The 15,749-nt window shown below is 42.3% G+C and overlaps 1 protein-coding gene across 1 annotated transcript in view; it reads left to right on the top strand.

Moving 5' to 3' along the window:
- Positions 1–15,749, top strand: part of NCF2 (neutrophil cytosolic factor 2) — a 62,241-nt gene that overhangs the window by 45,549 nt on the left and 943 nt on the right. The window contains exons 8-14 of the mRNA XM_006887784.1: positions 770–911; positions 1,032–1,100; positions 2,032–2,107; positions 5,650–5,675; positions 8,060–8,211; positions 8,339–8,450; positions 15,535–15,712. Coding sequence (XP_006887846.1) covers positions 770–911; positions 1,032–1,100; positions 2,032–2,107; positions 5,650–5,675; positions 8,060–8,211; positions 8,339–8,450; positions 15,535–15,712 — 755 coding nt within the window. The remainder of the gene's footprint in view (positions 1–769; positions 912–1,031; positions 1,101–2,031; positions 2,108–5,649; positions 5,676–8,059; positions 8,212–8,338; positions 8,451–15,534; positions 15,713–15,749) is intronic.

Below are 15,749 nucleotides of genomic sequence, written 5' to 3'. Positions count from 1 at the left end.
AGAAAGAAAGAAAGAAAGAAAGAAAGTAAGAAAGTAAGTAAGTAAGTTTGCTGTTAGGGACCTCTCCAATGTGCTAAAGAGCAATGATGTCAGTTGGAAGACTAAGGTGCACCTGATCCAGACCACAATCTTTTCAGTTACTTGCTTTGCAGCTAAAACCTGGGCAATGAATAAGGATGATAGAAGACCTCAAGCCATTGAGTTGTGGTGTTGGAGGAGAGTGATTAATATCCTTTGGACTGCCAAGAAAGAGGGCAAACATACATGTTTTAGAAAGGGTGCTCCTTAGAGGCAAGGATAATGAAACTTCATCTCACATACTTTTAACATATTATTAGGAGGGGCTAGTCCTTAGAAAAGGACATCATTGGAAAGGTGGAGGGTCAGTGAAAGAGAGGAAGACCCTCCACAAGATAGATTAACAGTGACTGTAATAACGGGCTCGAGGGTATCAGAGATGGTGAGGATGGCATGCAAAAAGGCAGCATTCAGATCCCTTGTTCACAAGGTCACTATGAGTCATATTTGATTCAATGTCCCTTAACAATGACATCAATGTGGTTGCAGAGCACATACACATGCAATTTTCCATCTTGTCTCTCCAAGGGCCTGGGACAAACAAGCACCTTAAACTCAGGGTCACATAGGCAGTTAGGTGGCAGAGGGAGCATGGAGTTAATGGAACTAAGTCTGTTGCAGATGTCCCATAACACTGTGTGAGGGAATACGGGCAAGGCTAAATACAGGATCTTGTGTCTATTCCATGCAGGGCTCTGGAAGGAGAAGCTCACCGTGTGCTGTTTGGGTTTGTGCCTGAGACATCAGAAGAGCTCCAGGTCATGCCAGGGAACATTGTTTTTGTTTTGAAGAAAGGCAATGATAACTGGGCCACGGTCATGTTTAATGGGCAGGTATGCAGAATAGCAGGGGGTGGTGCTGGCTCCTGTGGACTTGACTTGTCCTGTGCTGTAAGTACTGATAAGCACATGTTTCTTTCTTTTCCCTCTCTGATCCTGCGATTTGCACTGCAGAAGGGGCTTGTTCCTTGCAACTACCTTGAACCTGTTGAGCTAAGGATCCATCCTCAGCAGCAGCCCCAGGTAATGTAGTGCCAGAGCCGGGCCCATTTCCCTTCAGTGACAGGCCTTTCCCTTGAAGGAAGCTAGGCAGTGTGGAAGAGGCACTGTCACCAGCATAGATCAATGACTTGCTCATCCTGAACCCACCTCAAGCTGGCTGCCCAGAGCTGAGGAACGAGTAGCAAAGTGCAGATGTGTTGAGAGGAAGCATCTGCAGGACCCTGCTGGGCAGAGGTGGCCTGAACTCAAAAGCTTACTGTATGGGAGGCTAAATCTTCCCAGATGAGTGTTCCTCACCTGGAAGGATGGTCAATGTATTGGAAGGTTCAGTGACACTATGAGAGAAAAAGAAAGATCTGCTTTAGCACATTGATTCAGTGAGTGCCTGCATCAATCTGAAAGATCCAAGAATAGACTTTCTTGGACCTGACTGACAAGCCATGTAAACCATCCCTTGGAAGAGATGTGTGTTTTTCTTTAGACAGTGCAATGTGTTGTCCTCTAATAAGCATGCTTAGCCTTCCTTGACAGAGTCATGATATCTGGATGTCTTGACAAGTTGAAAAAGTCATCAGATGGTGTGGAATAAGTCTTGGGAAGGGATAAAGAGCTGTGCCATCTGCCTCTGTAATGAGAGCTCAATGCCCTGCCCCTTCTCCAGCAACTTTGCAATGTAGTTGAAAGAGATGATGAGGTGGCAAGAAGGGCCTTTCAGATGGAGTTTCAGATTTTTATTTTGACTGTGATTTTTATTTTTACCCAACCAGCCCTCTTTCTCCTTTTAGCAAACATGTACTTTAGCTTTCCTAGAATGCTGCCACTAACCTGACTTTTGGGAAAGCATTTGTATCTGACCCTTTTCCATGCTGGTCCGCTGGGCTCTCTCTCCCTACTCCCATCTGAGAACTTTGTACAAAGGAAGGTTAAGATCTTCTCTTACTGTCACCTCCAGGAGGAAACCTTTCCAGAGCCCGACATCCCTGCTCCTCCCAGTTCCAGTGCTCCAGGAAGACCCCAGTTGTCACCAGGTCAGTGGGTATCATTCCAGGTCTGGAGCACAGGAGTACCTGGGCTGCTTCCTGACGGAGTTGCTCTTCTGGCCTCCCCTGTCCTCTCCCACAGTTGGCCACTTAGTTTTCAACCACACCCACCCACACTCCTCTCTGACACAAAGCATGTTATTAGGTAGATGCCTTACCTTGGCACACTTGGGCTTCAGGGCTTGAGGATACTATGTGATGTATTGGGTGCTGGATTTTGGCAGCTGTGTCTAAACCCTAAGAGTCCCCATACCTTCAGTTCTTAAGCACGGAGTGGCATCCCACGAAGAAAGGGTGCAGTAACTGCACCTGATCACTGAGTAAAGAATGATTGTTTCAGATCCCTGAAAAGATATCTGGAGAAGAAACAGCCAAGATGATGAACGAAAGACGTGATAGGGAGATTTTATCTCAATAAGAATCTTCCAATTGTGAAGAGAAGGCTATCTTGGAAAGTATCTTACTATCTAGTGCTGCCATAACAGAAATAAGGCAAGTGAGTGGCCTTAAGTCTAGATTCAGAATACCACCTCTAGGTCTGGAGGGGGGGTGGGGGGTCATTGTCTGTTTAGCTTCTCTCCCACGGTTCCTTAGTGATCTTCTTGTGACATAGTATCTACCTTCTCTCATCTCTGCTTGTTTTCGTCATCTCTTTTAAATATCTAAGGAGACTGATTAAGATACACTTTATACTGTCTCGTTTACATAAAAGAAACCCATTCCTAATAGGATCATAACCTGAATACTGAGTTAAGATTTATAGTACATATTTGGGGGTGGAACACAATCCAGTTCACAAGAGGAAGGAGCAGTTTCTTTGTTACTGGTGCTTTTTAGGCACACTCTGGGTAGTTGCTTGGTAGAGATGCACTAAAAAGGTGATCACTGTGTAGGTTCCAAATTAATGATCCCTTGATTAATGATCACTTGCTCATCAAGGTTGCCTGAGTACCTCCTCCCCTTTTTATCTGGAAGAATGTCAAATCTACAGACAAGGTAAAAGTTTAATACTATAAACACAAGAATGTTTTTACTCAACTGTATCAATTGCTGATGTTTTATACCCTCTGCTTTTTGCCACCCCTCTTATACAAACATATCCCCCTAGTCCAGGTCATGATGTGAAAATCAGGGTTATGCAAAAATTGACGATGACCACATCAGATCACAAAATAGGGATGACTACATCGTCACCTCATTACCTCATTGCATCACTGCCAAACCACTGAGAATCATGGCCACTGACACACAGTCTTAACCACCCTAGTCAACTCATGCCTCAGTGTTCACAACTGTCAAATATAAGTTGTTAATGTGGAAAATAGTTAAGTTGTAGGACTTTTCACTAATGATGAGACAGTTGATAAGTGAAGAGTAAGACTGTTTGTGTATATATACATATCTACACACACACATACATATGAAGGAGAGAATCTGCTGGTACAGTGTTAAGCGGTCCAAACCCACTAGTTGCTCTGCAGGAGAAAAATGTGACATTCTGACTCTATGAAGATTATAGCTTTGGAAATCCAGAGAGCAGTTCTACTTAATCATGCTAGGTCATTATGGGGTAGAATCCACACAAGGGTAAACACCACCAATATGAATACACATATTTATGCATGGCTTTTTTTTTCCTTTTCTCAGCCACTTGAATGTAAGTTGCAAATGTTATAAGTCACCCTAAATGGAACACTTTAGCATAAATTTTCTAAGAGCAAGGACATATTACTGCATAACCACAAAACAAACTTTCATATCTAAGACATTTGACATTAATATAATGATATTACATAATATTGTTGTTAAGTGCTGTTGAGTCATAGACGATTCATACTGAACCTATGAACGAAAGACCTGAAAAATTGTATAACTTTCATCATTTCTCTAAGTTCATAGGGTTTCTGGAGGCAATCTATTTTGGAATTGGATGCCACTCCTGCTTCCAAGCTTGTTTTAATCAGGGAGCTCCACCAAACACTGTATACCATGGGTAACCATTATCGCATTAGACACATCAGTGTCACATTGTTCAGCATCACAGCGACCACAAGTTACTTCTGTATAGCAATTATATATAATATTAAATTTTTTGCAACCGCTCCTCAAAATGTCCTTGAAAGCTTTTTGGTGTTTTCCCATTTCTGCCCAGGAAATAAACAAGGATATCATATTAATGTAGGAAGATCTTAAGAATACATACTATTAAACTTTAGATTCTGAATTTTTATGACCATGATGGGGTTTAGAAATTTGTATTTTCAGGAAGGAAACTCCAGCATTTCCAGGTCAGTCTGATGGTGAGTTGCATTTTAGAGTGATGATCTTTATTGATCAAACACCATCCTTAGTAAATATCTTTAAAATAGTTCTCCTCTAAAAAGTGTCAGTTTAAAGGTACACCTGACTTTTGGAATAAAATAAAAGGGGGGGGGAGTCTTCACTTACATGATATGCACCTAAAAGTTGGACAATGAGTAAGGATAACAGAAAAAGAATTGATGCCTTTGAGTAATAGTTTTAGAGAAGAACATTGAATATTCTACAGAGTGGGGGAAAAACCCCCAAACCCAACAAACACAACTTGAAGAAAGTGCAGCCAGGGTGCTCCTCAGACGCACAGATGGTAAAGCTATGTTTCACAAGCTTTGGCCGTGTTGTTGTTTGTTGTTGTTGTTATGTGCCATCGAGTCGTTTGCAACTCATAGCGACCCTATGTACAACAGCCCTAACCCCTGCTCTATCCTGTGCCAATCGCACTGCCTCTGACACACCCATCCCAATTACCCCAGTCACTGAATCAATCCACCTCATAGAGGGTCTTCCCCTCTTGCGCTGTCCCTCCACCCTCCCAAGCATGATGTTCCTCTCCAAGGACCTGTCCCTCCTTGCAACGGGTCCAAAGTATGTCAGACGAAGCCCCAGAATCCTTGCCTCCAAGGAGTTGCTTGGTTTAACCCTTTCCAGGATGAATCTGTTTGTTTTCTTGGCCATGTTGTTAGGAGGTGCCAATCTTTGGAAAAAGACATGCTTGGAAAGGTGGAGGGTCAGTGAGAGAAAGATCTTCAAGGAGATGGATTGACAGAGACTGCAGCAATGGGCTCAAGTCAATCAGGGGTGATGAGGAAGGCACAGGATTTATGTACCGTACAAAACATACATAAAAAGGATGAGGTAAAAAGAAATAGGTCTACTACTTCATCTTGGGACTCCATAGCTTATCTGGCTTGTCTTAGTTTTCATTGCTATGGGACACATTCAATGGCTCCTCTCACCATGTGGGCTGGTGATCATGCCATAGTTCTCTCTTGATGACGTGTAAGTGCCGAGAGACTAGATTTCTTCATGTGTTTATGTTTTTGCCCTTTATGCTCCCCTGAAGTGAGATTCTTCCACATCTTTTGAAATGATGTAAAGACAAGAAACCGTGTCCCTACTCCAGAAAGTGTCATTCAGAGTGTGTGTGGAAACTGGATAAGAGTGTTCATTCACCATCATCTTTTCTTTTGTTCTCTATCTTCTCTATTTAGGTCAGAAAAAAAAGCAAGAGTTGAAGGTAACATTTTTTCTTTTTTCTGCCATGGGTGGGAGATGATGGACGAATTTGAACTGTGCCTTTGTGGACAAGAAATTACAGAAGCGGGTGGATTGGATCTCTCGTTAGAATTACTGGTCAGCTACGTGGTGGGCTCTAGCTCTCCTCTAGGAAATCTCAAGACACTCCACAATGCTCTGAAGTCAGTTACTTATTGTACATCTGTGGAATTATTGCTTTAGTTCTCTAGAGAAACAGAAACAATATTATTCATTTCTATTCTTATGTAAAAAGTATATGTTCTATGTTATTTTGCTAACCATGTCCTTCCCACAGGAGGTGTTTTCCTAAGTGCACTAGGCAAATGTATTTTACAGCAACAAATGAAAAAAAATTAGCATAGAATATATTAGTATGTACTTGGTAGTGAAATGTCTGTGTTTCATTGACTATGCAAAGGCATTTGACTGTGTGGATCACAACAAAATGTGGCTAACCTTGAGGAGAATGGGAATCTCAGAACACTTGATTGTGCTCATTTAAACCTATACTTGGACCAGGAAGCAGTCCTCAGAATACAGCATGGAAACACTGCATGGTTCAAAATCAGGAAAGAAGTGTGTCAGGGATGCATCCTGTCTCTATACCTTTTCAATCTGTATGCAGAACAGATCATTTGGGAGGCAAGGCTTACTGAGGAGGTATATGGCATCAGGACTGGAGGGAAACTCATGACCAACCTATGACATGTAGATGACACACCTTGCTTGCTGAAACTGAAGACGACCTGAAGACACTTGCTGTAGAAGGTCAAAGTAGTCTTCAATATGGATTGAAGTTCAACATCAAGAAGACAAAGATTCTCATCTTTGGGCCAATTGGCAGCACCATGATAGATGGAGAAGAGATTGAAGTTATTAACAATTACAGCTTGCTTGGCTCCACAATCAGCACTCCACTCTTGGCACCAGCAGTCAGGAAATCAAAAGGTGAATTGTATTGGGAAAATCTGCTGTCAGGGACCTCGCGAGAGTGCTGAGAAGCAACGATGTCAGTCTAGAGATTAAGATGCACCTGATCGAGGTCATGGTCAACAATTACTTGCTATGCATCAGAGAAGTGGACAATGACAAAGGATGACAGAAGAAGAATGGATGTCTTTGAGTTGTGGTGCTAGAGAAGAAACTTGAACATACCATGGGCCACCAAGAAAACAAATTGGTCTGTCGTGGAGAGGGTGAAACCAAGTTTGTTCTTGGAGGCTAGGATTTTGAAGCTCCATCTCAAATACATAATCTCAAATACATAAGGCATGTGGCCAGGAGGGACAGGTCCTTGGGGAAGGGCATCATGCTCGGAAGGGTGGAGGGACAGCACAGGAAAGGAAGACCCCGGATGAAATGGATTGACACAGTAACTAGGGTAATGGGAGATAGTGTGATGGAGTCAGTGAGTCTGGCTCAGCAAAAGGGCAGACTTCAGAGAAGTTGTACATAGAGTCACTATGAGTTTCAGGTGACCCAATGGCACATAACAACAATAACAACAACTTGGTAGTGGCAAGGCATGATTGTCAAAAAATCAGAGCATTAATGTTATTTGCATTAAAAATATGTTTTGTGTGTGTGTACATGTACCCTGGAGATATAAATGCAAATGTTTAAGCACTCAGATACTAATTTAAAGGTTGGTGGTTCAAACCCACTCTAACCTGTTTCTGTAAAGATGATCACCAGAAATACCCTATGAAGAAGTTCTACTCCACCATATAGGTTTGCTCAGAGTAAAAAATTACTAAATAAACAAATACACATGCAAACATATGTCTGTGTGCATGTACATATGTAGAGACAGAGAGTTAGAGAGACAGATGATACATTAGATAGATGATAGATAGAGAATAGATAGATAGATAGATAGATAGATAGATAGATAGATAGATAGACTGATACTTACTTCAAGGTATTATTTCACACGATTTTAAGGAGCAGGCTAGTTCCAAATCTGTAGGTCAGGCAACAGGCTGCAGATTACTGCATGCTTGTGTCCCCAAACTGGCAGGTTAGGTATCAGAAAGAGTAAGGATTAAGAGCATTCTGACAAAATGTCTATTCTTAGTCCAGAGGTATAACATGTCCTGGGGTAACTCTTTTTGAACTTAAGGGTTTCAGCTGACCGAGGCCTACTCACATTATGGAAGGTCCTGTGCTGATTGATTCAATCTCATGCAGCCACTTTATAACAGCAACTGATGCTTGACCCAACAAATGGAAACCATGTTGGCACTTGGTATTGACTATTGCAATTCTCCCTATACCAACTCATAAAGCTGTAGCAATCTGGGAGATGATTGGAAAGAGGAAGCCTCAGGCACTCATGGGTCCTCTTGCTTCCTTTCCTCTCAGGAAGTGAAGCTCAGTGTGCCCATGCCCTACACCCTCAAGGTGCACTACAAGTACACGGTCGTCATGGAGACGCAGCCTGGGCTGCCCTACAGCCAGGTACTGGACATGGTGTCCAAGAAACTGGCACTCCTGCCAGAACATACGAGGCTGAGGTGAGCTCCATGCAGGCAGGTAGTGGTGTGGGAACAGCTAGAGACCTGGTGCTGGCATGCAGGCTGGAGGACAAGGCTTTTTGCAGCAACGTCTTCTGACTTGGTCTTTACTTTTTTCTGTCCTCAGCTTCCGACCAAGAGACAGCAATGAACTGGTGCTCCTTTCAGAAACTAGCATGAAGGCTGCCTGGGACCAAGTGAAAAACTACTGCCTGACTCTGTGGTGTGAAAATACAGTGGTGAGTGAAGAGAGGTCAGGGGCATGTGAAGTCCATTGTGTGGCAAACTCAACAATTCAGCATTTATCATGCACCTTTTATCCTAGGCACCATGTTTGATGGTGAGGACATAGTGGGTAACAAGATGCAGCTCTGCTTCTTTTTTCTCTGTAGTCTCAATCCATCTGCCAGAGGGTTTCCTATAGGACAGCACCAAACCCAGAGGTCTAGGAGCCAACAGAAAGCCCCAGCCCATTGAATCTGCTGCCACATTCAATTGTTTTGTGATTTATCCGCATTCCTGTCATGCAAGGTTGGACTCAATCATGGTGTGAAGCTGAGCTCATAGCCGTTCTTCACCTTTTTAAATTTCCGGAAGGAAAACTGCTTGCACTTGGGTGTAAAATAAAACAGCATTTATTTAGCAAAGACACAATTTGGATTAAAACCCCTATACTAATAATCTTGTTGCTGTTGTTGTTGTTGTTAAGTGCCATCAAGTCATAGGTTACCCTACGAACGAAAATATCTGAACACTTGTAGAACTTTCTTCATTTCTCCGAGTTCATAGGGCTTCCAGAGGCAAGCTATTATGGAAGTGGATTCCACTCCTGCCTGCTTCCAAGTTTGTTTTAATCAGGGAGCTCCACCAAACACTGTCCACCATGGGTAACCATTATGGCATTTGATACATCAATGTCACAGGGTTTAGCCTCACAGCAACCACCAGTTACCTCTGTACAGCAAGTGGAAAGACCAGTGCTATACCACTTAGAAGAATAGCAGGAAGCATTTATTGATAATGGCACATGTTTCAAATACTATTAAATACATTCTAGGTATTAATTAGTAGGAGCTGTGGTGGCATAATCCCTGGCAAGTTTTGCTGTTAATCCAAAGGCCTGTGCATCTCCACCTGTTCCAATCCACCAGCTGGCTCTGTGGGAGAGAGATGGGCAGTTGATCTGCTATTTTGATTTACAGCCTTAGAAACAGGATGAAGGGTCCTGATGAGTGGGGATGGGCTCAGCAGCAGTAGTTAGGTATTAATTGTTTTAATCTCCAACCCTCCGAGGTAGGTATTACTAGCCCAATTTAATAATTTGCAAAGAGGGCAAAGAGATGTCAAATAACATTATCAAGATTACACAGGTGGTCATTAAAGGAATAGGATTCAGGCAGGTAGGGGTCTTGATTCCAGTGGCCACTTATATTCTTATCCACAATGTCAGTGTCAGACTACATAGTAAACCAGTTAACACAGGTTTACTTGTGCCTACTTAGTAATCACTTGCTATGCATCTGAGAACTGGATAATGAATACGGATGATGGAAGAATTAATGCCTTTGACTTGTAGTGTTAGAGAAGATAGGAATATAACTGAGGAGAATATGAAGTGCTTGCTGCAGAGGGTCAAGGACTGCAGCCTACAATATGGATTGAGGCTCAATATCAACAAGACAAAGATTCTTACCACTGGGCCAATTGGCAACATCAGGATGGATGGTGAAGAGATTTAGTTTCTTTACAGCTTTGGTCTGCTTGGCTCCACAGTCAACACTCTTGGCACCCAGCAGCCAGGAAATTAAAAGACATATTGCGATGGGAAATTCTGCTGTTAGGGACCTTTCCAAAGTACTGAAGAGAAATCGTGTCACTCTGGAGACTAAGGTGCGTCTGATACAGGCCATGGTCTTTGCAATCACTTGTTATGCATCAGAGAGCTGGTCAATGACGAGGGAGGATAGAAGTAGAATTAATGCCTTTGAGCTGTGGTGCTGGAGAAGAGTATTGAATATACCATGGACTGCTAAGAAACTGAACAGGTTTGTCTTAGAAAGGGTCAAACCAGGCTGCTCCTTGGAGGCAAGGATTCTGAAGCTCCATCTGACATACTTTGGACATGTTTCAAGGCAGGACCAGTCCTTGGACAAGGACGTCATGCTTGGGAGGGTAGAGGGACAGCCAGGAGAGGAAGACCCTCTGAGATGGATTGATTAACTGGGGTAATCAGGGTAGGTGTGTCTGAGACAGTGAGATTGACACAGGACAGAGCAGGGTTTAGGGCTGTTGTACATAGGGTCACTATAAGTCACAGGCGACTCACCGTATGATACATGTATTATATGTATCAAATATATTTATCCCCATAGAGTCAGAATTGACCCAGAGCTGACCCTCTGGTGGGTTTTCAGAGGCAGTTAATCGCACGGGAGGAAGTTGGGGAGGTTGACCATCCTCCCAGGGGGTAGCTAGTGGTTTGAACTACATGCCTTTGGGGTTGCAGTGCAGCTTCTTGCCACTAGGCCACCAGAGCTCTCTATGTATTGTGTATATGATATACACAATGTCCCTCATTGTGTATATGATATACACAATGGGCAGCGATTGTGAGGACAGAGGACAGGGCAAAGATCAGATCTGGCTGTAAGTTGTAATAAACTTGCCTGAACCTAACAACACTATGATTCTCCTTTCTAGTAACCACAACTCTGCCTACTTCTTAAATATTTGAGAAAAAACCCCACAGACTTTGAATGAGATTGATACATAAGAAATGTTATATACACACTGGTTGAAAGATAACATGGGGCTGAATAAGGGTTTTCACTTTAGAGAGCATCAGGCTTAGTAGGTATGAGATGGGGCCGAGATGTATCACTAACACCCTGGCCTGAATGTTGGGACTAAGAAAGGAATACCAGATAGGAATTTGGGCTCTGCCATTTATTTGTTCCCCCATTTCAAAAGGGACAGTAATATCTTATCTACTATTTTCAGGATTGTTGCAAAGTTTCAGTAAGTTTGGCTTTCTGGTTTTATCTGATTGACCGTCTGTATTGTTAAGTGCACTCACATTAATTATGTCTTATAGTGACCCTGTGAACAACAGATGGGAACCTTGCTCCATCCTCATAATCTCTACCATGTTCAAGCCCATTGTTGCTCTGTGCCAATTCATCCAGTTCAGGGGCTTCTGCTCTTTCTCTGATCCTCTTTTTTCCAGCATTGTGCAGTTTTCCAAGGACTGAGCCCTCCTGACAGCATACCCTAAATGTATGAGGCAAAAATCGTATCATCCTTGCCTCTAAAGGGCACCCTGTTTGCACTTACTCAAAGACAGATTTATCTGTTCTTTTGGCAGTGCATGAGCTATTCAGTAACTTTTCTAAAACACCGTAACTCAAAGGCATTAACTCTTCTTTGGTCTTCCTTTATCATTGTCCCAAAACCTTTTCAATCCATTTGAGGAAGAGATCATTTGGGAGTCTGGGCTTTATGAGGAGGAATGTGGCATGGCATTAGGATTGGAGGGAGACTCATCAACAACCTACGTTACTCAGACGACACAACCTTGCTTGCAGAACTGAGAAGGATCTGAAGATCCTGCAGAAAGTCAAGAACTGCAGTTCTGCTGACATATGGATCAAAGCTCAATATCAAGAAGACAAAGATTCTCACCACTGGGCCAAATGGTAACACCAAGATAGAGAAAAGATTGAGGTTGTTAACAATTGCAGCTTGCCTGGATCCACAATTAGCATTCTTGGCACATCAATCAAGAAATCAAGAGATGAATTGCTCTGGGGAAAGCTACTGTAAGGGACCTCTCCAAAGTGCTGAAGAGCAACGATGTCAGTCTGGAGATGATGGTATGCATGGTTCAGGCCATGGTCTTCACAATTACTTTCTGTGCATCAGAAAGTTGAGCAATGACTAAGGATGAGCGAAGAAGAATTGATGCCCTTGAGTTGCAGTGCTGAAGAAGAGTATAGAGCATACTATGAACTGCCAAGAGAACAAACAGGTACTCAAGAGGCTGAAACCCAGCTGCTTCTTGGAGGCAAGAATTTTGAAGTTCCATCTCACATACTTTGGGCATGTGGCAGGAGGGATGGGTCCCTGAAGAAGGACATCATTCTTGAAAGAGTGGAGGGACAGCATGGGAGAGAAAGGCCCCAGATAAGATGAATTGACACAATAATTGGGTCAATGGGAGTAGGTGTGCCAGAGACAGTGATACTAGCTCAGGATAGATCAGAGTTCAGTTATTGTACATAGATAATCTCTATGAGTTGCAGATGACTGGATGACCCTTAACACCACCACCACTCATTGTCCAACTTTAAGATGCATATGTAGCAATTGATAATAAGGTAGTGTGGGTCAGGCAGATCTTAATCTTTAAGCTGATAACTTACTCTTTAACTCTGAAGAAGCTGAACTTTGGAATTTTGGAGAGACCCTTGACAACCTATTATGATTTTATTTTTTTTTTTACTGTTCCATCTTAAGTGTTGACTGTGGGTCCCAGTAAAATGAAGTCCATAATAATTTCTTTTTTTAATAACCTTTTCTTTATCTATCTTGATGATACGTATTGGTCCAGTGATGAGGATTTTTGTTTTTCTGATGCTGAGGTGTAACTCATACTGAACGAAGGCTATCAGCTATCATCTTTGATCTTCAGCAGCAAGTACTGCAAGTCTTCACCATCTGCAAACAAGGCTGTCATCTGCATAATGATTGATGATATTTCCTCTAATCCTGGTGGCACATTATTTTTTTTTATATAGGCCAGTCTCTAGATTTACTCAGCATATGAGTAGGAGAAAAAGATAGGACCACACACCTTTCCTGGTTTTAAACCTTACAGAATTCCCTTATTCTGAACTGTTTCTTGATCTATTGATAGATTATTATTTTTCTTTTTTTTGGTGGCATAATGAACCATTCTAGAATTTCCATTTTTCTCAATGTTACACATAATTTATTATGATCTAGTAAAATGACTTTGCATATTCAATAAAACAAAGACATTTCCACCCTCCTGCCACCATCTTCCACTCCCAGCATTCTATGCTTTCAGCCAGGATTTGAAATCATCCCTCATTCCATAGCCTCTTCTAAATCTAGCTTGAAGGTTTGGCAGTTCCTTGTCAACAAACTGTTCTAGCCAATTTAAAAAAATAATCTTCAGCAAGATTCTGTGTGATATTCAATTATTCCTACCCTCTACTGGCTCACTTTTTGTTTGGAATGTGAACAAACTGGCAGGGTAGCTGCTGTCCAAATTTCTTGGTATAGGGTAAGGAGCGTATCCAGGTCTGCATCTATTTGCTAAAACACCTCAGTTAGTATTCCATCAGTTTCTAGAATATTATTATTTTTGCCAACGCCTACAGTGCAGCGTGGACTTCTTCCATCAATACCATGGTTCTTGAACTTACGTGACTTTTTGAACTATTTCAATGTTGACCAATTCTTCTTGATAGAGTGACCATGTAGTCCTTCCATTTTCTTTTGATGCTTCTTGCATCATTCAATAGTTTGTCCATGAAATTCTTCAGTATTGCAACTCAAGGCTTGCATTTTCCCCCCCTCCCCCTCCCCAAGATCTTTCAGCTTCTGATGTGACAAGCATGTTCTTCTCTTTTAATCTTCTAACTCCAGGTCTTTGCACATTGATTAGAAAAATTGTTTTCTTGAGCTGCCCTTTGAAAAACTTCTGTTCAGCTCTCTTATTCAACATTTCTTCCCTTTATTTTGGCTTTTCTTGAAGAATATAGGGAGTGATCATGGTTTAGCGATAAGGAGCTTCCCTGTCAAACTGAAGGCATGAGGTTCAATTTCACCAGCTTCTCCACAAGTGAAAGATAAGCATTCTCCTCCTTTGTTATTGGTTGTTTTCTGTGCTGTTGGGTCACCTGTGACTTATAGCAACCCTACACACAATAGCTCTGAACCCTGTTCTATCCTGAGCCAATCCCACTGTCTCTGACATACCTAGCCCATTACCCCAGTTACTGTGACAATTCATCTAATTCAGGGTCTTCCTCTCTTACGCTGCCCATCCATCTTTCAAGCATAATGGCCTTCTCCAATAAATGGTCCCTGCTGGTAACATGCCCAAGTATGTCAGATGGAGCTTCAACATCCTTGTCTCCAAGGAGCAGTTTAGTTTCACCCACACCAGGACAAACCTCTGTTCTCTTGGCAGTCCTTGGTATACGTTCAATACTCTTCTCCATTACCACACTCAAAGGCATCAATTCTTCCTCTGTCATCCATAGTCATTGTCTAGTTCTCTGATGCATAGCAAACAATTGCAAAAACCATGACCTTGATCAGGCACAGCTTAGTCTCTAGACTAACATCATTGCTCTTTAGCACTCTGGAGAGGTCCCTTGAAAGATTTCCCTAATGCAATTGTTTGTTGTTGATGCTAAGTGCTGTCGAGTCACAGGCGACTCATAGTGACCCTATGAAGGAGAGTCCTCAACACTTGGGTGTCTCTCATCCTCTCTCCAGGTTCATAGGGTTTCCGGAGGCAAGCTATTGTGGAGCCAAAAAGCTGAAATTGCTAACAACCTCAATCTCTTCTCCACCTATCATGGTGAGGTCAGTTGGTCCTATGGTGAAAATCTCTGACTTGATGTCGAGTTTCAATCCATATTGAAGGCTGCAGTCCTTGACCTTGTGTAGCAAAACATTTTAGGTCCTCTTCAGTTTCAGCAAGGTTCTAACATCTGCATAATACAGGTTGCTGATGAGTCTTCCTTTAATCCTGATGCCATTCCTCCTCAGCAAAGCCAGCCTCCAAATGATGTTCTACATATAGATTGAAAAATTTCCCAATTTTGAACCATGCAATGTTTGCTTGCACGGTTTTGATGACTGCTTCATGCCTGATGGAGAATCAGCTGTGGGTCAGTTCTGACTCTAATATGTTGAAGAACAAGACTAAGACTTTTCTGAGATCCATTTTAGTCTTTTCTTTCATGCCTTTGTAATGATCTTTTGCTTTCTTCACATTCCTTGAGGTCATCCCACAATGTGCCTGGTCTTTGGTCCTAAGCGTTCAATGCATCAAGTCTGATCTTGAGATGGTTTTCTAAGTCAGGTGGGATGAAGCTATAACCCTATTTTGGCTCTCACAGACTTTTCATAAAGTGCATGCTAGGTCTATGTTAGGCATTGATGATACATTTGTATACATGAGCTTCCGTCTTAGGTACTTGTACGGACACGTCATTGCTTTCTTTAGGGATCAACATAGACTGATGTTGGTTGGGAAACCTAACAGGTTCTTTTTTATTCCAGGGTGACCAGGGCTTTCCAGATGAACCCTTAGAAAAGAAAAATTCTGATTCTGATAACCAGACAACAGAACCTCAGTTTAAGGAAGGGAGCCATGTAATTGCACTCTTCAATTATGAGGCTAGTCAACCAGAGGACCTGGAGTTTCTGGAAGGGGATGTAATCCTGGTATTATCTGAAGGTAAGTATCTTCTACACTTGTGGAAGCTAATACATGT

The sequence above is a fragment of the Elephantulus edwardii genome, unplaced genomic scaffold (assembly GCF_000299155.1).
Source record: "Elephantulus edwardii isolate Elephantulus edwardi_28Jun2011 unplaced genomic scaffold, EleEdw1.0 scaffold00061, whole genome shotgun sequence".
Classification (NCBI taxonomy): domain Eukaryota; kingdom Metazoa; phylum Chordata; class Mammalia; order Macroscelidea; family Macroscelididae; genus Elephantulus; species Elephantulus edwardii.
This window is presented reverse-complemented; position numbering and strand designations above follow the sequence as displayed.